Consider the following 26600-nt stretch of genomic DNA (forward strand, 5'->3'; position numbering starts at 1 on the left):
ACATCTCTGTCCTGTACACATCTCTTATACGCACACGTCTCCATCCTGTACACGTCTCTTATACTCACACGTCTCCGTCCTGTACACATCTCTTATACTCACACGTCTCCTCCTGTACACGTCTTATACTCACACATCTCCGTCCTGTACACATCTCTTATACTCGCACGTCTCCGTCCTGTACACGTCTCTTATACTCACACATCTCCATCCTGTACACATCTCTTATACTCGCACGTCTCCATCCTGTACACATCTCTTATACTCGCACGTCTCCTCCTGTACACGTCTCATATACTCGCACGTCTCCTCCTGTACACGTCTCTTATACTCGCACGTCTCCTCCTGTACACGTCTCTTATACTCGCACGTCTCCGTCCTGTACACGTCTCTTATACTCACACGTCTCCATCCTGTACACGTCTCTTATACTCGCACGTCTCCTCCTGTACATGTCTCTTATACTCGCACGTCTCCATCCTGTACACGTCTCTTATACTCACACATCTCCATCCTGTACACGTCTCTTATACTCGCACGTCTCCGTCCTGTACACGTCTCTTATACTCGCATGTCTCCTTCTATACACGTCTCTTATACTCGCACGTCTCCATCCTGTACGTCTCTTATACTCACACGTCTCCTCCTGTACACATCTCTTATACTCACACGTCTCCGTCCTGTACACGCCTCTTATACTCACACGTCTCCTCCTGTACACGTCTCTTATACTCACACGTCTCCTCCTGTACACGTCTCTTATACTCACACGTCTCCGTCCTGTACACGTCTCTTATACTCACACGTCTCCTTCTGTACACGTCTCTTATACTCACACGTCTCCATCCTGTACGTCTCTTATACTCACACGTCTCCTCCTGTACACGTCTCTTATACTCACACGTCTCCTCCTGTACACGTCTCTTATACTCACACGTCTCCGTCCTGTACACGTCTCTTATACTCACACGTCTCCTCCTGTACACATCTCTTATACTCACACGTCTCCATCCTGTACACGTCTCTTATACTCACACGTCTCCGTCCTGTACACATCTCTTATACTCACACGTCTCCTCCTGTACACGTCTCTTATACTCACACGTCTCCGTCCTGTACACGTCTCTTATACTCACACATCTCCGTCCTGTACACGTCTCTTATACTCACACGTCTCCTCCTGTACACGTCTCTTATACTCACACGTCTCCGTCCTGTACACGTCTCTTATACTCACACATCTCCGTCCTGTACACGTCTCTTATACTCACACGTCTCCTCCTGTACACGTCTCTTATACTCACACATCTCCGTCCTGTACACATCTCTTATACTCACACATCTCTGTCCTGTACACATCTCTTATACTCACACGTCTCCGTCCTGTACACGTCTCTTATACTCACACGTCTCCGTCCTGTACACATCTCTTATACTCACACGTCTCCTCCTGTACACGTCTTATACTCACACATCTCCGTCCTGTACACGTCTCTTATACTCACACGTCTCCGTCCTGTACACATCTCTTATACTCGCACGTCTCCGTCCTGTACACGTCTCTTATACTCACACATCTCCATCCTGTACACGTCTCTTATACTCGCACGTCTCCTCCTGTACACGTCTCATATACTCGCACGTCTCCTCCTGTACACGTCTCTTATACTCGCACGTCTCCTCCTGTACACGTCTCTTATACTCGCACGTCTCCTCCTGTACACGTCTCTTATACTCGCACGTCTCCGTCCTGTACACGTCTCTTATACTCACACGTCTCCATCCTGTACACGTCTCTTATACTCGCACGTCTCCATCCTGTACACGTCTCTTATACTCACACATCTCCATCCTGTACACGTCTCTTATACTCGCACGTCTCCGTCCTGTACACGTCTCTTATACTCGCATGTCTCCTTCTGTACACGTCTCTTATACTCGCACGTCTCCATCCTGTACGTCTCTTATACTCACACGTCTCCTCCTGTACACATCTCTTATACTCACACGTCTCCGTCCTGTACACGCCTCTTATACTCACACGTCTCCTCCTGTACACGTCTCTTATACTCACACGTCTTCGTCCTGTACACGTCTCTTATACTCACACGTCTCCTCCTGTACACATCTCTTATACTCACACGTCTCCATCCTGTACACGTCTCTTATACTCACACGTCTCCGTCCTGTACACATCTCTTATACTCACACGTCTCCTCCTGTACACGTCTCTTATACTCACACGTCTCCGTCCTGTACACGTCTCTTATACTCACACATCTCCGTCCTGTACACGTCTCTTATACTCACACGTCTCCTCCTATACACGTCTCTTATACTCACACGTCTCCTCCTGTACACGTCTCTTATACTCACACGTCTCCGTCCTGTACACGTCTCTTATACTCACACGTCTCCGTCCTGTACACGTCTCTTATACTCACACGTCTCCTCCTGTACACGTCTCTTATACTCACACGTCTCCGTCCTGTACACGTCTCTTATACTCACACGTCTCCTCCTGTACACGTCTCTTATACTCACACGTCTCCGTCCTGTACACGTCTCTTATACTCACACGTCTCCTCCTGTACACGTCTCTTATACTCACACGTCTCCGTCCTGTACACGTCTCTTATACTCACACGTCTCCTCCTGTACACATCTCTTATACTCACACGTCTCCATCCTGTACACGTCTCTTATACTCACACGTCTCCGTCCTGTACACATCTCTTATACTCACATGTCTCCTCCTGTACACGTCTCTTATACTCACACGTCTCCGTCCTGTACACGTCTCTTATACTCACACATCTCCGTCCTGTACACGTCTCTTATACTCACACGTCTCCTCCTGTACACGTCTCTTATACTCACACGTCTCCTCCTGTACACGTCTCTTATACTCACACGTCTCCGTCCTGTACACGTCTCTTATACTCAGTCTCCGTCCTGTACACGTCTCTTATACTCACACGTCTCCTCCTGTACACGTCTCTTATACTCACACGTCTCCGTCCTGTACACATCTCTTATACTCACACATCTCTGTCCTGTACACATCTCTTATACGCACACGTCTCCATCCTGTACACGTCTCTTATACTCACACGTCTCCGTCCTGTACACATCTCTTATACTCACACGTCTCCTCCTGTACACGTCTTATACTCACACATCTCCGTCCTGTACACATCTCTTATACTCGCACGTCTCCTCCTGTACACGTCTCTTATACTCGCACGTCTCCGTCCTGTACACGTCTCTTATACTCACACATCTCCGTCCTGTACACATCTCTTATACTCACACGTCTCCTCCTGTACACGTCTCTTATACTCACACATCTCCGTCCTGTACACATCTCTTATACTCACACGTCTCCTCCTGTACAAGTCTCTTATACTCACACGTCTCCTCCTGTACACGCCTCTTATACTCACACGTCTCCGTCCTGTACACGTCTCTTATACTCACACGTCTCCGTCCTGTACACGTCTCTTATACTCACACATCTCCGTCCTGTACACGCCTCTTATACTCACACGTCTCCGTCCTGTACACGTCTCTTATACTCACACGTCTCCGTCCTGTACACGTCTCTTATACTCACACATCTCCGTCCTGTACACATCTCTTATACTCATACGTCTCCGTCTTGTACACGCCTCTTATACTCACACGTCTCCGTCCTGTACACGTCTCTTATACTCACACGTCTCCTCCTGTACACGTCTCTTATACTCACACATCTCCGTCCTGTACACATCTCTTATACTCACACGTCTCCTCCTGTACAAGTCTCTTATACTCACACGTCTCCTCCTGTACACGTCTCTTATACTCACACGTCTCCTCCTGTACACGTCTCTTATACTCACACGTCTCCTCCTGTACACGTCTCTTATACTCACACGTCTCCATCCTGTACACGCCTCTTATACTCACACGTCTCCGTCCTGTACACATCTCTTATACTCATACGTCTCCGTCTTGTACACGTCTCTTATACTCGCACGTCTCCATCCTGTACACGTCTCTTATACTCACACGTCTCCTCCTGTACACGTCTCTTATACTCACACGTCTCCTCCTGTACACGTCTCTTATACTCGCACGTCTCTATCCTGTACACGTCTCTTATACTCACACGTCTCCGTCCTGTACACGTCTCTCAAACTCACACGTCTCCTTCTGTACACGTCTCTTATACTCACACGTCTCCTCCTGTACACGCCTCTTATACTCACACGTCTCCGTCCTGTACACATCTCTTATACTCATACGTCTCCGTCTTGTACACGTCTCTTATACTCGCACGTCTCCATCCTGTACACGTCTCTTATACTCACACGTCTCCTCCTGTACACGTCTCTTATACTCACACGTCTCCTCCTGTACACGTCTCTTATACTCGCACGTCTCTATCCTGTACACGTCTCTTATACTCACACGTCTCCGTCCTGTACACGTCTCTCATACTCACACGTCTCCTTCTGTACACGTCTCTTATACTCACACGTCTCCTCCTGTACACGTCTCTTATACTCACACATCTCCATCCTGTACACGTCTCTTATACTCACGCGTCTCCATCCTGTACACGTCTCTTATACTCACACGTCTCCTCCTGTACACGTCTCTTATACTCACACGTCTCCTCCTGTACACGTCTCTTATACTCGCACGTCTCCATCCTGTACACGTCTCTTATACTCGCACGTCTCCTCCTGTACACGTCTCTTATACTCACACGTCTCCGTCCTGTACACGTCTCTTATACTCGCACGTCTCCGTCCTGTACACGTCTCTTATACTCGCACGTCTCCATCCTGTACACGTCTCTTATACTCGCACGTCTCCATCCTGTACACGTCTCTTATACTCGCACGTCTCCATCCTGTACACGTCTCTTATACTCACACGTCTCCTCCTGTACACGTCTCTTATACTCACGCGTCTCCATCCTGTACACGTCTCTTATACTCACGCGTCTCCGTCCTGTACACGTCTCTTATACTCGCACGTCTCCTCCTGTACACGTCTCTTATACTCGCACGTCTCCATCCTGTACACATCTCTTATACTCACCGTAGTTCCTCTATCCTGCTGTCTGGACTGGACAGAGCCTCCATCAAGTCAGTGAAGTGAGGGCCGGACAGACGGTTATTAGACAGGTTGAGAATCTTGAGAGACTTATTATTCCTTATTACAGATGCCATTAGATTGCAGGACGTGTCTAGTAGATTATTTCTATCCAAACTGCAAGAGTAAGAAGATTGGATGTGGGTGACGCAGGCACAGAGTCTGAGGGTTTGTTCACATTTGGCATTTTTGTCATATTTTTTTTCCAGTGTAAAAAACACAGCATTATACTATACCAGCAAAATGAATGAATTTCTGATATTTCTCTCACATGCCACTTATTTTTTTCTTGCACATTTGAACCATCAAAACGTCTGTTTTTGTTTTTTTTAAGTGTGCAGCACCTCAATTATTTCAGGTTTTTTTGCAGCGTTTTTCACCCATTCAAATAAATGGGAGAAAAACGTAAGTAAAAACACGAGAAAAGTGTTTTTTTGCGCAGGGTATGTTCACACGCTGCATTTTTTGCATTTTTTTTTGGTGCACCAGACCACGATTAGTGGAATGACACTTTGCACATTACATGTGTTTTTGAAATGTTATTTTTTTTGCATTTTTATTTGCATTTTGACACATTTTAACTTGTATTTTTTCCACATTCATTCATCATGAACACTGAAAACATTGACATGGTCCTGATTTAAAAAAAAAAAAAAAAAGCAATAAACTCAAGAATGTAGATTGTGAATGTGGAGTGAAAATGTCACCGACTGTTAGTGAAATCTATAAATGTCCTCACTGGATGCCGAGGCGTATGGATGTCAGGACTGCTGGCAGCTATATATGTCCACTGGCAACAAAAATCAAATAAAAAAAAAATACCTGAATGGGGTTTTCACTTTATAGCATGTCAAAAATCAGTGATTAATGCAGCACATTGAATGTATAATAGTAATAGAGCTGAAGGAGGAATTTGTGTCACCGGTAATCAGCTGTGGGAATTCTCTTCCCTCAACTATCCATTATAGCGCTCAGTCCGTGGCTCCTGTTCTCCCATTATTACGTGTCACATGTGGCTCTGCCGTCACCCAGGGACATTGTAACACATCAGTGTGATTATAATGAGTGAGCCCTTGTAATTATTTTCAGATTTCTCAGTGTGTGAGATGTATAATGTCAGACAGCCCTGATCTTCTGGTCTAACCTCCTACATGATTAGAAAGTGCTGAGACTAAAGTACGGATGACTAAGACCTTTCAGGTAAGTACCCAGTATTCTGTGTGGGGAAGGGGCAGTACAGCAGAGTTTAGCTTTGTCACATTACAACCTCTTCTATCAAGCTCTCCTCCTCTCACAGCACTGTCACCTCTGCTGCACTGCTCATTCCACAAAACTGCCTTTTCGGAAGAGAAACGTTACCCGAATGTGTAAATAATCACAATATTCACATTTATGTCTGCTGTGTTCACAGGAACTTGCACTCGCAGTAAGATCAGGTTGTTGGTCATTATATGTCTCACACAGGAGTAGTCTTCCTGTTCTGGGTTACTTCTCTGTGAGAGATGTGATGACACACTACTCTGATCTTACTGCAGAGTAATAATTACATGTTGCTTTGGAGACAGCAGACATAAGTATGATACTGACTCATTTATGGATGGGTAGTGTGGGAGGAGGGACAGAACAACAGAGGTGACAGTGCTATGAGAGGAGAAGGAGAGCTGATAGAAGGGCTTGTGATGTGACACAGCTAAACTCAGCAGTGCTCTACTCCTCCCACACTGATTAACAGGATCATGTCTTCTGTGCTCTACTCCCACCACTCTAATCATGTAGGAGGTTAGACCAGGAGATCAGGGCTTTATCATTATATGTCTCATGCACTGAGACACCTGCTTGAAGCTATGGTGGGGACATGATCTACTTACCCTTGAGTGTTGCTGCCTGCTTACGATTGGACAAAATCATATAGTGGTAAAAAGTACACACCTCCAGTGAAAACTATCTGATAACACCCACTGGGACTTAACGAAAATTAACTCATCAGGTGCCAAATACTTTGATTACTAATATCTCCGTAATGAATAGGTAAAATAAAAAGCAAAAATAGTTTATTCTGCTCTCCAGCCACTATTACATCCTGTCTCCAGTTGGGCATGAAAAATTTGGTGAAAGGTTCTCTTTAAGAGTTTGAGTTACAGCAAAATTACTGAAGTCAGTTCTAATTCCCTTTCTCCTTCTGTTGTAAGGTTGCAATCAGCCGAGGTGTCTGCATCATTGAGAGAAATTAGGAGAGACTTCTCAATCATGCTGAAGAGGGATGATTAGCTCTTTATAGGGCCTTGGCTATGGCTTCTCCTACAGACTAATAGGAGCTCTACATTCCTGGTTGTGTACATTGAATTTCCATCTTTCTACCTTCCAGCAGTTACCACTAAAAGGAACATGGCAGCTGACTGCATACTGTCCTATTGTGATGGCACATTGATTACAGTATGCACTTAGCTCCCCCTAGTGGTGTCTGCAGACAGCATGTTATTTGAGAACACTATGTAACACAATTTTTGTTCCTGGCTTCCAAATGTAATATTTCAACTGCTTATGTTTAAAGACTATGGAAAAACGACTTCGTTCAGCACAAACTTTGATTTTATGACCACAGGGCAGAAAAATGTCATATATATTGTGTCAAAAAAAGGAAATTACACTATAATTTGTCATTGGTGGGATTTGAACCCAGGACTCCAGCGCTGCAAGGCTAACCACTGAGCCACCGTGCTGCCCACTTTGGACCCAGGAACAAAAAATAAAGAAAAATTTGTGGCATAGTGTAATCAGTATTATTTAGAGCGCCAATCGCTATTAATATACTGTGTATTACAAGATTAATCAACACAGAATATTGAAACAAAGAACTCAATGATGGATATTCACTTCAAGATTTGCTGCTAAAGTGTTTTTTTTTTAATCAATATTTTGCAAGACAGTTTTCACACTTTTGACGAGTACAGATAAATCTAAAGTACAAAATAAAAATATTTAGTGGTGAACCCAATACCTACCGGTATATATTTTCTGAAAACAAATACATGGCGGTGTCAGTGTGCCACTCAGCACTTTATACTGTACATGCATACAGACTGATACTGGTGGGTACACAATGAAATATCCCACACCATCGTAAAATAAAAGTTGAACATGTGCAGAGTCCACACATACCACACATGCATATGTCTACATTTTATATATCTTTAGAAAATCATCTAATCGGAGAGAGAACAAAAATTGAAAAAATTGAGATCCATGTGCCATGTTATGTAGCAATAACTTTGGATGTCTTTACGTGTCCTCGTGGTGCTGAGAATGATTTTATCATGACAAATTATACGTTATGTAAACAGTGAAATTAGAAAAATGTGTCTATTAAAGAAATTAAATTAAAAAATATATATTTTGGGGGGAAAATTTGCTAACTTTTAATGTATCTACAGCTAAACCAGTCACTACACTGACTAACACACATGTCTTCTTCATTTCAGTATTTTTCAGACTTTAATTATCGCCAGTGGGACTATTTACAAGTGATATGTATGGAGATATGAGAGCGATAAATGTTGTTGACTCCTTCTTTTAGTTTAGTTGTGAACCCTCCTATGATCAGACTGTTATACTATAGCAGGAGTGGGAAACCTACTGGAAACAACCCACAATGGCCTTTTCTCTGTCCCCCAGGCAAATTCTCAGGGACCGCAGTGCTCTCACCGGTGGCTTCATTTTGCCAGTCCCTGGACCTTTAATTGTTCCTTATACAGTGAGCACGGACTACCTCCCTATGCTGGCCAGTGCCAGAGTCAGGACGTACTTTGTGGGCAGAGACAGCGCACTCTGCGCACCCGTCAAACTGATGTAGACAGCAGCCCCAGCATCTCCTATGTGAGGCTACAGCCCCGATGTCTCCTATGTGATGTGTATACATCATCCCCACCGTCTCCTATGTGATTTATATAAACCATCCCCAGCATCTCCTTTGTGATGTGTATATATCATCCCGAGCATCTCCTATGTGATGTGTATACATCATCCAGTGTCTCCTATGTGATTTATATACATTATCCCCTGCGTCTCCTATGTGATGTACATACATCATTCCCAGCTTTTCCTGTGTGATATGTATACATCATCCCCAGTTTTTCCTATGTGATATGTATACATCATCCACAGCATCTCCTGTGATGTGTATACATCTTCCCCAGCATCTCCTATATGATGTGTATACATTATATACATCATCCCCAGCATCTCCTATGTGATGTATATACACCATCCACAGCATCTCCTATGTGATTTATATACATTATCCCCAGTGTATCCTATGTTATGTGTATACATCATCCACAGTGTCTCCTATGTGATGTGTATACATCATCCCCAGTCTCTCCTATGTGATGTGTATACATCATCCACAGCAACTCCTATGTGATGCGTATAGATCATCCCCAGCATCTCCTATGTGATGTGTATACATCATCCCCAGTCTCTCCTATGTGATGTGTATACATCATCCCCAGTCTCTCCTATGTGATGTGTATACATCATCCACAGCATCTCCTATGTGATGTGTATAGATCATCCCGAGCATCTCCTATGTGATGTGTATAGATCATCCCCAGCATCTCCTATGTGATGTGTATACATCATCCCCAGTCTCTCCTATGTGATGTGTATACATCATCCCCAGTCTCTCCTATGTGATGTGTATACATCATCCACAGCATCTCCTTTGTGATGTGTATAGATCATCCCCAGCCTCTCCTATGTGATGTGTATACATCATTCACAGCATCTCCTATGTGATGTGTATACATCATTCACAGCATCTCCTATGTGATTTATATACATCATCGCCAGCATCTCCTATGTGATGTGTTTACATCATCCGCATCGTATCCTATGTGATGTGTGTACATCATCGACAACCTCTCCTATGTGATGTGAATACAATATCCACAGTGTCTCCTATGTGATTTGTATACATCATCCCCAGCGTCTCCTATGTGATGTGTATACATCAGAGGTGTCAAACTGCATTCCTCGAGGGCCGCCAACAGGTCATATTTTCAGGATTTCCTTAGCATTCCACAAGGTGCTGGAATCATTCTGTGCAGGTGATTAAATTATCACCTGTGCAATACAAGGAATTCCTGAAAACATGACCTGTTGGCGGCCCTCGAGGAATGCAGTTTGACACCTCTGGTATACATCATCCTCAGCTTCTCCTATGTGATGTGTATACATCATTATTATTATTATTATTATTATTATTTATTTATATAGCACCATTGATACCATGGTGCTGTACATGAGAAGGGGTTACATCAAAATACAAATATCACTTACAGTAAACAAACTAACAATGACAGACTGGTACAGAGGGGTGAGGACCCTGCCCTTGTGGGCTTACATTCTACGGGATTATGGGGAAGGAGACAGTAGGTTGAGGGTTGCAGTAGCTCCGATGGTGTCATTACAGGCTGTAAGCGTCTTTGAAGAGGTGGGTTTTCATGTTTCTTTTGAAGGATCCAAATGTGGTGGATAACCAGATGTGTTGGTGCACAGAATTCCAGAGGATGGGGGATATTCGGGAGAAGTCTTGGAGGCGATTGGGTGAGGAGCGAATAAGCGTGGAGGAGAGAAGGAGGACTTGGGAGGACCGGAGATTACGTGAGGGAAGATATTGAGAGATTAGTGTGGAAATATACGGAGGAGAAAGGTTGTGGATGGCTTTGTAGGTCAGTGTTAGTACTTTAAACTGGATACGCTGGGAAATTGGGAGCCAGTGAAGGGATTTGCAAAGAGGGGAAGCAGGAGTGTAGCGAGGAGAGAGATTAATTAGTCGGGCAGCAGAGTTAAGGACAGACTGGAGGGCTGCGAGAGTGTTAGAAGGTAGGCTACAAAGGAAGGATGTTGCAGTAGAGGCGGGAGATGATTAGGGCATGCACAAGCATTTTGGTAGAGTGAGGGGTGAGGAAAGGACGGATTCTGGAAATATTTTTAAGCTGGAGGCGACAGGAGGTGACGAGAGCTTGGATGTGCGGTTTGAAGGACAGGGCTGAGTCAAGGGTTACTCCGAGGCAGCGGATTTTGGGGACAGGGGAAAGTTATTTTGATAGATAGATCAGGTAGGGAAGATATGCGAGATGGAGGAAAGATAATTAGTTCAGATTTGTCCACATTGAGCTTGATGAAGTGAGAGGAGAAGAAGGAGGATATGGCTGACAGACACTCTGGGATTCTGGAGAGCAGAGAGATGACATCTGGGCCAGAGAGGTAGATCTGAGTGTCATCAGCATATAGATGGTATTGGAAGCCATAGGACCTTATGAGTTGTCCCAGGCCGAGTGTATAGATTGAGAAGAGTAAGGGCCCTAGACAGAGCCTTGAGGGACACCAACAGAGAGGGGGCGAGATGAAGAGGTAGTATGGGAGTAGGAAACGCTAAATGTGTGGCTGGTGAGGTATGAGGAGATCCAAGATAGGGCGAGGTCTTTGATACAAGAGGAAGAGAGGATCTGTAGTAGGAGGCAGTGGTTAACTGTGTCGAAGGCAGAGGACAGGTCTAGAAGGAGGAGTATAGAGAATTGTCTGTTAGCTTTGGCTGTAAGTAAGTCGTTAATAATTTTGGTCAGGGCAGTCTCAGTGGAATGGTGGGGATGGAAGCCAGATTGTAGGTTGTCGAAGAGAGAGTTAGATGCAAAGTGAGAGGAAAGTTCAGCATGGATGTGCTGCTCAAGGAGTTTGGATGCAAATGGGAGCAATGATATGGGGCGATAGCTGGACATAGCGCTTGGGTCAAGGGATGGCTTTTTGAGGATAGGTGTGACTGTGGCATGTTTGAAAGCAGAGGGGAAGGTACCAGAAGTTAGTTAGAGGTTGAAGAGATGGGTTAGGGATGGGATTAGTGTGGTGGTGAGGTTGGGGAGGAGGTGGGATGGGATGGGGTCAAGCGCACAAGTGGTGAGGTGTGATTTGGAGAGAAGATGAGCAAGCTCCCCTTCAGTAATTTTGGAGAGGGAAGTTATGGGGTTAGGGCATTGGTCTGGTATACAAAGGGGTTGTAGTGGTTTGACAACAAAGACTTGCCTTGTTTGGTCTATCTTATTTTTGAAGTGCATGGCAAAGTCCTTGGCAACGATTAGGGAACTCGGAGGGGGCAGTGGTGGGAAGAGGAGGGAGTTAAAAGTGTTGAACAACTGTTTGGGGTTGTTGGATAAAGAAGATACGAGGGATGTAAAATAGGCCTGTTTAGCAGAGGTGAGAGTTGATTTGAATGTGAGTGTTGTTTTGGAGTGCAGTGAAATCATCTTGTGAATGCATTTTCTTCCAAAGACGTTCTGCGATTCTGGATACTTGCCGAAGCTTTTTAGTGATGTTATTGTGCCAGGGTTGTCTATTGATCCATCGCACTCTGCTATGCATGACAGGGGCGACCGAGACAATGGCTGACGCCAGAGAGGCATTGTAGAAACTAGTGGCAGTGTCACCCACAGCCTCTCCTATGTGATGTGTATACATCATCCACAGCGTCTCCTATGTGATGTGTATACATCATCCCCAGCCTCTCCTATGTGATATATATGCTCCAGAACCAGCAACTTCTATGTGGCATATATGCTGCAGCCCTAATGTCTCCTATGTGATATACTGTACATGCTGCTGCCTCAGTGTCTCCTTTGTGATGTATATGCTCCAGCTATAGAGTCTGCTATATTATGTATGTATAGCAGTCTCATTGTGTCATAGAAAATATTAAAAATCCTTGATGTCCCTCATGTCCCCCTCCCTTTTTCCTTTCATTAACTCTTTGTCATGAGGAGCTGTGAGCTAGCAATCACACCTGTCTTTATGTAAAATGGCAGTGACACAGCTATGTGAAGCAGATTAATTAAAATGCGAGTATGTCTATTGTCCCCACATAGAGACAAGAAAAGATGTTATTAGGGTCTGAAGCCGATCAAAAAACATCTGTACCCCTGTACAACTATCCAGTGACAGTACAATTTATAGTACAGACAGTATTGCTACGGGAAAAAATATGGAATATCGGAATTTTTATCTATCCGATATTAATGAGACGTATATTGATGGCACCGGGATAACTAAGCAATCATACACATATTTTCTCATAATCATAACCCCCACCAAAAGGCCCCAAAGACATAGGGGCCATATAACCACCAGCAGCTAGGCCATGTTTGGTTTCTAAGCGTAGCTAAAATCTCGATGTTATTACATAAATTCGGATTTCCTAAAATTATGAAGGGCTGAGTTCAGCCCACAATCGGGACCTTATGAGGTCATCGTAGAGGGGTGTGTGGGTGGGACTTAGCGTCTGATAAAAGATCAATCCCAAGTATCATCAGTGTTCGTACAAGAGAGTTACACATCCTGTGTATGTAGGGACTCCATCTTGATGGCCAAATCGAAGCGCTCTCCTTCGGCTAAACTGAATAGTCTCTGCTATGGGTGTAGTAAGTTCTCCTGTTAATCCCTTTTATTTTATGTAACTGTTTATACTGTATTGTTTTGCCCTCCTTGTAAAATCTTTTGTATATTCTTCATAAACACTGCCTCCCTTTGGTTTAAACATAAAATGTAATAGTTCTGTTCCTTCTTTTCTGTAAACTACGCCTCGAAGCCATAAGCTACCGTTTTAACGGTGTCTAATAGAACGAAACAGATTAGTGGTGGCAGCGAGTAGTCTGGGGGTATCTAAGAGTTAGCTGTGAACTTACCGGGGTGTGTACACATATTCCATGTGTTGGAATCAACAGTCTCAGTGTATCCCAAGTGATGTATGAACAGCAGTCTCAGTGTATCAAAAGTGATGTATATACAGCAGTCTTGGTGTATTCTATGTGATAAATTTACAGCAGTCTCAGTGTTTCCTATGTGATGTACAGTACATGTACCAACTATAGTGTCTCCTATGTTATGTATACACAGCAGTCTCGGTGTACCTTATGTGATGTAAACAGCAGTCTCGGTGTCTCCTATGTGATGCATATACAGCAGTGTCAATGTCAATACAGCAGTGTCAATGTCTCCTATGGGATGTACATACAGTAGTCTCAGTGTCTTCTATGTGATGTACAGTATATACAGCAGTCTCAATGTATCCCAAGTAATGTACGAACACCAGTCTGTGTCTCTTATGTGATGTATATACATCAGTCTCAGTTTATCTCACTGTATACAGCAGTTGTAGTGCCTCCTCTGTGATGTATATTCAGAAGTCTGTGTCCCCTATGTGATGAATATATAGGAGTATTGATGTCTCTTATGTGATATAGGCAGAAGTCTCAGTGTCTATGTCATGTATATACAGCAATCTCAGTGTTTCTAATGTGATTTGCATACAGCAGTTTTGGTGTATATTATGTGATGTAAATACAGCAGTGTCAGTGTCTCTAATGTGATGTATATAGCACAGGTTTGGTGTCTCCTATGTGATGTATATACAGCAGTCTCAGTGTCTTCTATATGATGTACACAACAGTCTCAGTGTATCCTATGTGATGTATACAGTTTATACTCTCACGTCTCTGTCCTGTACACGTCTCTTATATTCTCACGTCTCCGTCCTGTTCACGTCTCTTATACTCACCGTAATTCCTCTATCTTACAGTCTGGACCAGACAGAGCATCCATTAAGACACTGAAGTGAGGACCGGACAGACGGTTATTAGACAAGAAAAGTTTCTTCAGAGACCGATTATTCCTTATTCCCGATGCCAGCTGGATGCTGGAAGTGTCTGGTAGATAATTGTAACCCAAACTGTAAGAATGAGAAAATGAGAAGTTAAGGATGCGTTAGAATAAAATCTGTAGATTGTGAATGTGGAGAGAAAATGTCCCCGACCTCCATAAATAAAGCCGCCTCTTGTGTGTGATGGATGTCAGAGGTGCCAATAGCTATACGATATCTCCACTGACATAAAAAATCATATTCTAGAAAAATCCCTGAATAGTGTCCTCACTTTACGGCATGTCATAATCAGTGATTGTCACGAACTTAGTCATGAACTTGCAGCTCTCTGGCGCCCCCTTAACCTGTTGTCCAATAAGGGTATTGACAGAGGATAAGAAAATGAGCGCAGCTGCTCTTATTTATGTTGAATATTGCAGCATGTGATGTGATGGGATGTATATATATCAACTGTTCCTGATAGGAACATATATATACCCCAATCCAGTCACCATCAAATCCCCAACACCGCATAAATAAGAAAACTATGCTGCTACCACCGACCTCTTATAGGTGGATCGGACACCTGTCTGGTAGTTTGGTAGCGTGAATTTGCGCGGAGTACGTGGCGGATCGATCATAGAGCAAGAAGAACGAAGCTAGCAAATTCATAATTTTACTCCGGAAGAATCGGCAGTGTTTACAAAAGATACAAATGATACTACAAAAGAGACAAAATACAAATATGTACAATCAGTTATGAAATAAAACGGGATAAAATACGAAACTTACTAAATCTCAGTCACAGGTATGACGTGCCGATAAAAGGGGGGAGATATCCCAAAGAAATGATCCAGTACCACAGCATGGTGTTAGCGGTCTCTCCTGGCTCTGAATGCATGCCAAAGATGGACATTCTTGTTTTATGTGTCAGTCATAAACTAAGAACTCCCACTTCGCTGACCTCACATATGGGCTGTTTTCTGGGAGGTACACCTATTTTGGAAAATAATCAATAACTCTTTTTCTTCATATCTTTGGCCTGGAATCTCGCAGGCCAACAATAATGGCATTATTTTTTCCCTTGCGATTTTACCGGTTTTTAGAGTCCAAACACGGTATGTCTGTGATTTGTTGGTGGGCAGAAATTCATTTCCCAGGTTTCTGATAGCCCTAAAGGCCGCAAAATGCTGCCATGTGTAATCCCAAGTGCCCAGATCCTGGAAATCTATTTTTCATGTTTCTATGATTAATGTGTATTATTGAATTTCACTTTGAGTGTTTCGCTTATAAGACAAAGAGGTTTTTTGGAGGGAAAGAACGCATTCAGCTCTGCTAGCACTGGCAGGCAATAAAACTTGCATTCCAAAGTAACCATCTGCCTGAAAGGAGGGGGAGTGGAAAATCACAGAGGGGGAGAGGGCCTGCATGAAGGATTTGGTCCTACAGAAACCAATGGTGAGAGGAGCAGTAGGCCAGCTGTGGTGGTGTCTCCAGAACAATGGAAAATAATTGATATTTTCCTGACACCTCCCCTTTTAGACTGTGCTACAGAGGCAGGACCTCTCGGTACTCCTCCATGCTCATCTCTGTGGGTTCTCCCTGCCAGGACAACCTATCTGAATTGCCATGCTCTCTGCCTTTCTGTGTTGAACAGTAAAATCATACTGCTGGAGGGCAAGGCTCCAGAAGCAACCTTCCGTTGGTACCGGACACGGTGTGCAGCCAACTCAGGGGGTTGTGGTCGGTCACGACGGTGAAGGTGCGCCTGTACAAGTAGGGCTGCAACCGTTGCAGGGCCCATACCATGGCCAGGCACTCCTTCTCTATAGTGGAATAGGCCACCTCCCTCAGCAGGAGCTTCCAGCTTAGGTACAACATGGGGTGCTCTTGGTTCCCCGAGTCGACCTGGCGAAGCACATCACTGAGGCCAAACTCGCTGGCGTCGGTCTGTACTATGAACCACCGACTGCAGTCGATTGTCCTTAGCACAGGAGAGCTACTCAGGGCAGTCTTCAAAGCCTGAAAGGCCACCTCACAGTCATTTGTCCAATCGACTATATGGGGTAGGTTCCTCTTGGTGAGGTCCGTCATCGGCTTCTCAAGGCTACTATAGTGTTGTACAAAATGCCTATAGTACCCTGCAGTGCCCAAGAAGGACATTACCTGTCTCTTGGTCCTGGGGGTGGGCCAGGACACGATAGCGTCCACTTCCCAACCGCGTACCTCTCCAGTCCCTGGAGCAGGTCGTTAACCATCCGCTGGAAAGTGGCAGGAGCATTCTTCATGCCAAAAGGCATGACCGTGGACTCGTATAGTCCAAAGGGGTTGATAAAGGTGGACTTCTCCTGTGCCTCGAGGCTCAGGGGAATCTGCCAATATCCTCGGCTCAGATCCATAATGGATAGATAGCTCGCGCTAGCTAACCACTCAAGCAGCTCCTCGACGCGTGACATTAGGTGTGCATCAGAGCCCTTTATGTTGTTGAGCCTCCTGTACTCCACACAGAACTGGGTGGTCCGATTTTTCTTTGGCACCAGGACTACAGTTGAGGCCCATGCATTCTTAGTCCATTTAATCACCTCCAACTTCAGCATCTCATCGATCTCCTGGCGCATGATGTGCTACTCCTCGTCCGAGATTCAATAGGATGTCTGCCAGATTGGGATATGAATCCCGCTTTCCACTTTGTGGACCGCTACCTCAGTCCTTTCAGGCATGTTGGTGAACACGGCATGGAAGGATTTTAGTGTTGCTCACAGCTGAGACCTCTGGCGTGCGGATAGCAAGGGGCTTATCTCCACATCCTCTATGGACCCGCCGGCCTTCGCTTGGGCCAGCATGTCCAGGAGGGGGCCTTCCTCCCCTTCTTCGGGGAGGTTGCAGACCGGTAGGACGCAGGCTCCACGTTCTTGATGAGCTTTCATCATATTAATGTGGAAAGCCTTTTGCCTACCCCGAGCGTGATCAAGAGTGACCACGTAGGTGACTGGGTTGAGCTGCTGGTGTATGACATACGGGCCTTCCCAGGCCGCCTGATGCTTATCTTTTGGTACAGGGACCAGCAACCACACCCTCTGACCCACCTGGTAAGTCCACTTTCGGGCACTCTGATCGTACTAATGCTTCTGATCAGCCTGGGGAAGTGCCATGTTGTCATGCACCAACTGCGTCAAGGTCTGCATCTTGTCATGGAAGCGCATGACATACAATGAAACAAATAAGGCAGAACTCTGTAGCGCCATTGCTTGCAAACATGAAATATGAAAATTGAATTGCATTACTGCACTAGAAATATGAAAAATTGAAAAAGTTTAGTGCATAAATTGGCCAATTCTTGTGTACCTGGCAGCCATGGTAAGGCATTTCTCGTTACCAGGACCTAAACAATGCCAATCCTCTCTTAGAATAAAGTCTTAATCTGTATGGGAACCTGTGAGTCCTCTCTTAGACTGAAATCTATATCTCTGTGGAGGGGTGCGGTCCTTGCTGTGATTAAAAATGCCTCAGGCTAAGAGGCGGAGTGCTCAGTCAGAAGGCTAATGAATACAAATTTCAAAAAACTGACCATCACATACAAACATAGACTAGGTGTGAACATTTGCTAACCTAGAGTCACCAACTCATATACAATAAAAAAAAATAAGGCAGCACTCTGTAGCTGCAAACATGAAATATGAAAATTGAATTGCATTACTGCACTAGAAATGTGAAAAATTGAGAAAGCTTAGCGCATAAATTGGCCAATTCATGTGTACCTGGTAGCCACGTTAAGGCGTTATGCGCTTAGCTTTCTCAATTTTTCATATTTCTAGTGCAGTAATGCAATTCAATTTTCATATTTCATGTTTGTGAGCTATGGCGCTACAGAGTGCTGCCTTATTTGTTTGATTGTATATGAGTTGGTGACTCTAGGTTAGCACCTGTTCACACCTAGTCTATGTTTGGATGTGACGGTTAGTTTTCTTAAATTTATAGTCCATGATGGACACTCCTGGAGAACTCGGTTCTTCTTCCCAGGATTCCCTTACCAAGCCAAGGGGTCCCTGGACTCGCCTGCCGTACAGGAGCTCGAAGGGGGAGAGCCACGTTGAGGCATGCGGAACCTCTCGGTAAGCAAATAGCAGGTGTTGGAGGTACTGCTCCCCGTCGCATCCCTGGGACTCAACCAATATTTTAGCATCTGTTTGATGGTACTGTTGATGATACGCACTCGATACCAGACGCCGCACCTGCATTTTCTTACAGAGAGCCTCCATTAGGCGAGACATGAATTTAGTCCCCTGGTCGGTAAGCATTTCCCTGGGAAATCCTACTGAAGAAAAGATGGCCAACAGGGCATCCGCCACCTTATCCGCCCTAATTGAGGACAGAGCCACTGCCTCCAGATCCCTGGTAGCATAGTCTATCACAGTAAGGATAAAATGCTTTTCAGAGCTGCTGAGGTATGGCCAGTGGTCCCACAATGTCCACAGCAATCTTCTGGAAAGGCTCCTCCATCACTGGCAAAGAGATCAGGGGATCTTTGGGAGCAGGCCCTGACTTTCCCACTCCTTGACACGTGATACAGGAGCGACAGTAGTTTGTCACATCTGTTCCAATTTTGGGCCAATAGAAGTGTTGAGACAGCTGGGTCTTTGTTTTGCTGACCCCCAAGTGTCCAGTGAGGGGAATCTCATGGGCAATCCGTAACAACTCATCCGTAAATTGGTAGGGTATGACCAGCTGCCTCTCCCTCAACCACTCCTGTTGGGGTTTACAGGGAACTGTCTCCTGGAACAACCTCTCTTGCTCCCAGAATACCCTCTCCTTATCAGTCTCAGAGGTGGGCTTCTCAGCGAGGTACCTCAATGTGTCCAGGCTAGCATCTGAGTGCAGAGCTGCCTGGAACTCATGGCTGGAGGCAGCTAGAAGTGACGTTAAGGTCCTGTCCTCACGGGGACCCTCTGGGACCTGTTCTGGGTCCATAACTCATTCAGTTATTCCGATGGCTGAGGAGGGTCCAGAAGGCAAGGTGTTACTTGCATTCTGGGCACTCTGCGGGTGACAGCGGCTATATAGGCCGTCTTTTCGGGGAATAACACAGTCCCATCAGTCTGCATGGCCATGGGTACTATCTCCCCATCCTTCCCTATTACCTTAGGAGTAGTGCTAATTATGGGGCAGCTACCATTAGTCAAAACACCTTCCTTTGTGACACTGGTCAGTTGCACGGCATCACTTGCTTCATGGTTCCTGCGCCTCTCCCCATCCCACTTAGCACTGACGCTTGCTCATGTTAGGGGGTCCTCAGCATTATCACCTCACAGCGTGACATGGCTGAGCCCTCCTGTACCTCCAGATACATCATTATAAGGTAAAGCATTGACATTGAAATCATTAGCATTAACATTACCATCTGTATCAGATCGGGGAGGGGTGTCAGGGATATAATAAGAAAACATCCTCCCCAAATCAGTTCCCAACAAAATGTTTGTGGGTAGGTTTTCGGACACTCCCACCTCCTTCACCCCACTCCCGGCACCCCAATCTAAAAAACCTGGGCCATCGGCAAGGGACAGCGGATGCCCCCAATCCTGGTGACAGTCAGGGTTTTCCCTGGGATAATCTTTTCAGGGCATAACAGTTCGGGTCGGATGAGGGTTCATTCGGCCTCGAGGTCCTTGAGGCCTACAGTGACAGTGCCCCCCTACGGTGACAGACTGCAAATTTTCACAGGCCCTCCCAACCAGCCCAACCACAAAAACAACTGCTGCATTTGGCCCTGGGGCCTTGGATGGGGGGCTCTTCTGCTTTTCTGGACAAGTGGCGCTGAGGTGTCCAGTCCGTCTGCAGAAATAACACTTGCAAGGATCAGATGTAGGCCTTGTGTTGGCAAAGGGGACAAGGCTTCGGGGGGCAGGGATGGCGGTCAATGGTTTACCGCCCCCTTTCCTGCTGGTGATGACTGGCTTCTGCACCTCCTCTTTACGATTGGCCTCATAGGTGTCGGCAGTCTGTGCTGCTTTATCCGCCTCTTTGGTCTCCTGGTCCATCACAAACTGTCGCACCTCAGCTGGACAAAGATGTAGGAACTGGTCTTTCACAATTAGGTCCTTTAGCTGCATAAAAGTGGTGACTGACAGTCCTTGGACCCTCTGCTCAAGGTGGTTTCTGAGCCCATGCACCATGTAGCTGTCGTGTGGTCCAGGTTGGAGGTTCCGGAAACTGTTTACGGTAGACCTCAGGAGTCAGCTGGTACTTTTTTTATCAGGGCTTGCTTGATGGCCTCATACTCTCCATCTTGGTCTCCATGGAGATAAGCAAACACCTCCAGAGCTTTCCCTTTGAGCCTGGGAGTTAAATATCGGGCCCATTAGTCCTCAGGCAGCTGGTACTGTCTGCAGGCTTTTTCAAACTCCCGCAGGAATATGTCCAAGTCCGCGTCCTTGTCCATCACAGGAAAATGCTTGGGATGGGGTTTAAAGAAATTTGCGTTGCTGGACTCACTGCTGTACTGGGAAGATCTCTTCCCCTGGATTCGGGTTTAACTCCAACTGGTACTGTCTCTCTTCCTGCTCGGACTGGGCCCGTCGATGTTGCTGAATCAGCTGGAGATGTCCCTCACGATCGTCTGCATGGAGTTGATCCAAGGCCATCTGCAGGAGGGGGTCCACACCACTTTGGTTGTGAGTATGGCTGACATTCACCGGTTGGACCTCTGCAGCAGCACCATCTGCACTTGGGCTGGCTTCTGCGTCATCAGGGCTCTGGTGACAGACTGGCTCTGCGGAACATTGCAACAGTTCCGCAATCATTTGGTGCCTGGTTTTGCCCATGGAGTCAATCTGTCTCATCATACAGAGGGCAATCAGAACATTCTTGGCCTGCTGGTTATACCAGGACTCCCCAACTGCAGCCATGATCTCCAAATAAAAGATAGAATAAAAAAATGAAGAGGGGTAAGGTGTAACTGTTACACATACAGTATTGTCTCAGATCTAATAAACACTGAGTTTGATCTTCAAAACTTCTTGCGCAGGGTTCTCCCAAGAACCATGCAAGTTTTTAGTGAGAGGAATAATTGCTCAAAATTAGTGATGAGCGAGTATATGGAGCGCCCCCACTGCCGCCGGGCCGAGGGGTACCCGGTACCGGGCCTCAGAGTCTCTGTTCTGGGGGTTGTCACGGTGGCTAGGCCCGGTCCGTGGCCCTGCCTGTCAGGGGGACGTCCGGTGAAAGAATGGATAAGGATGGTGATGGTAGTAGTGGTGCGGTGTAGTGCCGGTCGCAGTAAATAACGAGGACACCAGGTTGCAGTCTCTTTACCTCTTTACTGAAGATCTCTGGGTCCTCAGTCCGGAATACGGTTAACCAGGCTGCGCAAGTCCGATGGCACCTCCAGAGTTCTCTTTGCAGGTGGAAATCTGTGCCTTCCTGCTAGCGCTATGTGTTGTGGTCCTTCCCTGCTGTGCTTACGGAAAGTCCCCACAACTGTTGTGTCTGTTTCTTAAGTTCCCTCACAACTCGATTAGATGATGTTCTGCTAATCCTCCGTCCCTCCCTGATGTTACGGTTAGGACGGCACCCGTATGACGGGTAGGCTCGGAGCTCTTCCGGGACCCTAGAGTCACCCCTCTCCACAAGTTGCCCCCCAAGACTGCATAGGTGATTTAGGTGAGACAGCCCGCCTGAGACTGACTGTCCTGCCGTAGGTTTGAAGTATTGCCTGAAGCTGTATATAGAAATACTTCCTCGGCGTTCCGGCCACCGGTTGTTTGCGCCTCAGTAGGATGTTGCCTCGGTCTTACAGCACGACTCCTACTGGTATTCTCCTTATTGCTTTGATCTCGTTTCTCACTCAGCACAATCTATCTCGCTTCTAATCCTTCCTTGGGCACCGCCGCTATACTGAGCAGGCACGGTCCCGTTACGTTCTTTCAAGTTGCCAGGCCTCTGTCAGGATCCCACCCCTGACAGGGACCCTACTGTATCTTCCCCCACAACACCCTCTGCCACCAGGTGTTGCCTGGTTCCAACCCAGTCAGCTTTCTTCCTAACTTCCTGCCTGACCCCCAGTTTTACCAGTATGTGAGGAGTGGCCTAATGAATAGCGCCCTTAGCTCCCCCTGAAGGCCCGGCTGTGAAATGTATTGGTGTCTGTGATACCTGGTCAGATGAACTCCTTCAGTGCCATCAGACGTACCATGGCTCCCCTTAGTGGCGGAGCCACAGTACTGCAACGACCAGGACTCTGGGGCGCTGCATATACTCATTGCTCGGGTTTTCCCGAGCACGCTGGGGTGACCTCCGAGTATTTGTTATTGCTCAGAGATATAGTTTTCATTGCCTCAGTTGCATGATTTACGGCTTCCAGATACGCTGAATACATTTGGGAATTCCTTAACAAACAAGCATTCCTCACATGTATTCAGCGTATCTGGAAGCCGTAAATCATGCAACTGAGGCGATGAAAACTATATCTCCGAGCAATAACAAATACTTGGAAGTCACCCGAGAGTGCTCGGGAAAACCCGAGCTATGAGTACACTCGCTCATCACTACTCAAAAGCAGCTCACAAATGCTCTGTGATCTCAGCGCTGTGCCACGAATTTGTCATGAACTTAGTCAGGAGCTTGCAGCTCTCTGGTGCCCCCTTACACTGCTGGCCAATAAGGGTATTGACAGAGGATAAGAAAATGAGCACAGTTGCTCCAGTTTATGTTGAATATTGCGACACGTGATGTGACGGGATGTATATATACCACCGGTTCCTGATAGGAACATATATATACCCCGATTCAGTCACCATCAAGTCCCCAACACCACATAAATATGAAAACTATGCTGCCTCTTATAGGTGGAACGGACACCCGTTTGGTAGCGGGAATTTGAGCGGAGTACCCCGATGTTTACCCTGGTTACAAGCGAACGCATCGCTGGATCGCTGTCACACACAACGATCCAGCGATGACAGCGGGAGATCCAGCGACGAAAGAAAGTTCCAAACGATCTGCTACGACGTACGATTCTCAGCAGGGTCCCTGATCGCTGCTGCGTGTCAGACACAGCGATATCGTATGGATATTGCTGGAACGTCACGGATCGTACCGTCGTAGCGACAAAAGTGCCACTGTGAGACGGTACCCTTATACTCGCACGTCTCTGTCCTGTACTCGTCTCTTAAACTCACATGTCTCCATCCTGTACCCATCTCTTATACTTGCACGTCTCCTCCTGTACACACCTCTTATACTCACACTTCTCCACCTTGTACACGTCTCTTATACTCACACGTCTCTGTCCTGTACACGTCTCTTATACTCGCACGTCTCCATCCTGTACACGCCTCTTATACTCACACGTCTCTGTCCTGTACACTTCTCTTATACTCGCATGTCTCCGTCCTGTTCACATCTCTTATAGTCGCACGTCCTGTACAAATCTCGTACTCGCATGTTTCCTTCCTGTACATGTCTCTCATACTTACGCGTCTCCATCCTGTGTCATGAAGATATGAATTATTTTTCCATTATGCTGTGGGACCAAGCCTTGCTGGCAGCCCCCTCGCACTGCTGCAGCCACTTCTTTTTCCCTCTTTATGAATTTCTACTCCCCCTTCCATCAACCAAATGGTCATTCTAGAATGTGAGTTTTATGGCTCATCTAGCAGAGCAAAGTGTGTTTTCCCTCCAAGAATTTTTTTGTTTCCTGAGCAAAATACTCAAAGTCAAATTTAATAACACACAGTAATCCTTGAAACATGAAAATTAGATTTACAGCATCTGGGCAATTGGGGCTACACATGGCAGCGTTTTACAGCATTGATGGCCATCGGAGACCTGGGAAATGAATTTCTGCCCTCCAGTAAATCACAGACATACTGTGTTTGAACTCTAAAGAATGGTAAAATCACAGGGGGAAAAATAATGTCAATATCGTTGGCCTATTAGTTTCAAGGCCAGAGATATGGAAAAAAGGAATTTTTGATAGCTTTCCAAAATAGGTGTGCCTCCCGGAAAAGAGCCCACATATGAGGTCAGCCAAAGTGGGAGTCCCTAGTTTATGGCCAAGTCATAAACCAGGAATGTCCATTTTGGGAGGCATTCAGAGCCAGAGAGACAGCAACTAACACCAGGTTGTGGAGCTGAATCATTCCTTTGGGAACTCTTCTCCCCTTTATCAACACGTCGTACCTGTGACTGAGATTTCGTACATTTCATACCTTTATCCCTTTTATTTTATAACTGTTTGTACACATTTGATTTTTTGTACATACCTCTTATACTCACACTTCTCCATCCTGTACACGTCTCTTATACTCGCACGTCTCCGTCCTGTACACGTCTCTTATACTCGCACGTCACCTCCTGTACACATCTCTAATACTCAAATGTCTCCATCCTGTACACGTCTCTAATACTCACAAGTCTCCATCCTATATACGTTTCTTTTACTCGCACTTCTTCATCCTGTACCCGTCTCTTCTACTTGCACGCCTCCATCCTGTACACGTCTCTTATACTCACACCTCTCCATCCTGTACACATCTCTTATACTCGCATGTCTCCTTCTGTACACATCTCTTATACTCACACCTCTCCGTCCTGTATACGCCTCTTATAGTCGCACGTCTCCATCCTGTTCACGTCTCTTATACTCACACGTCTCGGTCCTGTATACGCCTCTTATAGTCGCACGTCTCCGTCCTGTACACGTCTTTTATACTCACACTTCTCCATCCTGTACATGTCTCTTATACTCGCACGTCTCCGTCCTGTACACGTCTCTTATACTCACACTTCTCCATCCTGTACACATCTCTAATACTCGCACGTCTCCATCCTGTACACGTCTCTAATACTCAAATGTCTCCATCCTGTACACGTCTCTAATACTCACAAGTCTCCATCCTATATACGTTTCTTATACTCGCACGTCTCCATCCTATATACGTTTCTTATACTCACACTTCTCTGACCTGTACATGTCTCTTATACTCACACCTCTCCATCCTGTACACATCTCTTATACTCGCACGTCTCCATCCTATTCACAACTCTTATACTCACACGTCTCGGTCCTGTATACGCCTTTTATAGTCGCATGTCTCCGTCCTGTACACATCTCTTATAGTCGCACGTCTCCATCCTGTACATGTCTCTTATAGTCGCACATCTCCGTCCTGTACACATCTCTTATAGTTGCACGTCTCCATCCTGTACATGTCTCTTATAGTCGCACATCTCCGTCCTGTTCACATCTCTTATAGTCGCACGTCTCCATCCTGTTCACATCTCTTATAGTCGCACGTCTCCGTCCTGTTCGCATCTTATAGTCGCACGTCTCCGTCCTGTTCACATCTCTTATAGTCGCACATCTCCATCCTGTTCACATCTCTTATAGTCGCACGTCTCCATTCTGTTCACATCTCTTATAGTCGCACGTCTCCATCCTGTTCACATCTCTTATAGTCGCACGTCTCCGTCCTGTTCGCATCTTATAGTCGCACGTCTCCGTCCTGTTCACATCTCTTATAGTCGCACATCTCCATCCTGTTCACATCTCTTATAGTCGCACGTCTCCATTCTGTTCACATCTCTTATAGTCGCACATCTCCGTCCTGTTCACATCTCTTATAGTCGCACGTCTCCGTCCTGTTCGCATCTTATAGTCGCACATCTCCGTCCTGTACACATCTCTTATAGTCGCACGTCTCCATCCTGTACATGTCTCTTATAGTCGCACATCTCCATCCTGTTCACATCTCTTATAGTCGCACGTCTC

General features: G+C 45.8%; 1 protein-coding gene across 1 annotated transcript in view; it reads right to left on the bottom strand.

Annotated features, from left to right (window-relative positions):
* Nucleotides 1-26600, bottom strand: part of LOC143783098 (NACHT, LRR and PYD domains-containing protein 12-like) — a 173728-nt gene that overhangs the window by 17518 nt on the left and 129610 nt on the right. The window contains exons 8-9 of the mRNA XM_077271350.1: nucleotides 14753-14923; nucleotides 5095-5265 (exon numbers count right to left, since the gene is read on the bottom strand). Of these exons, the coding sequence (XP_077127465.1) occupies nucleotides 5095-5265; nucleotides 14753-14923 (342 nt within the window). The remainder of the gene's footprint in view (nucleotides 1-5094; nucleotides 5266-14752; nucleotides 14924-26600) is intronic.

The sequence above is a fragment of the Ranitomeya variabilis genome, chromosome 6 (genome assembly GCF_051348905.1).
Source record: "Ranitomeya variabilis isolate aRanVar5 chromosome 6, aRanVar5.hap1, whole genome shotgun sequence".
Taxonomy (NCBI): Eukaryota; Metazoa; Chordata; class Amphibia; order Anura; family Dendrobatidae; genus Ranitomeya; species Ranitomeya variabilis.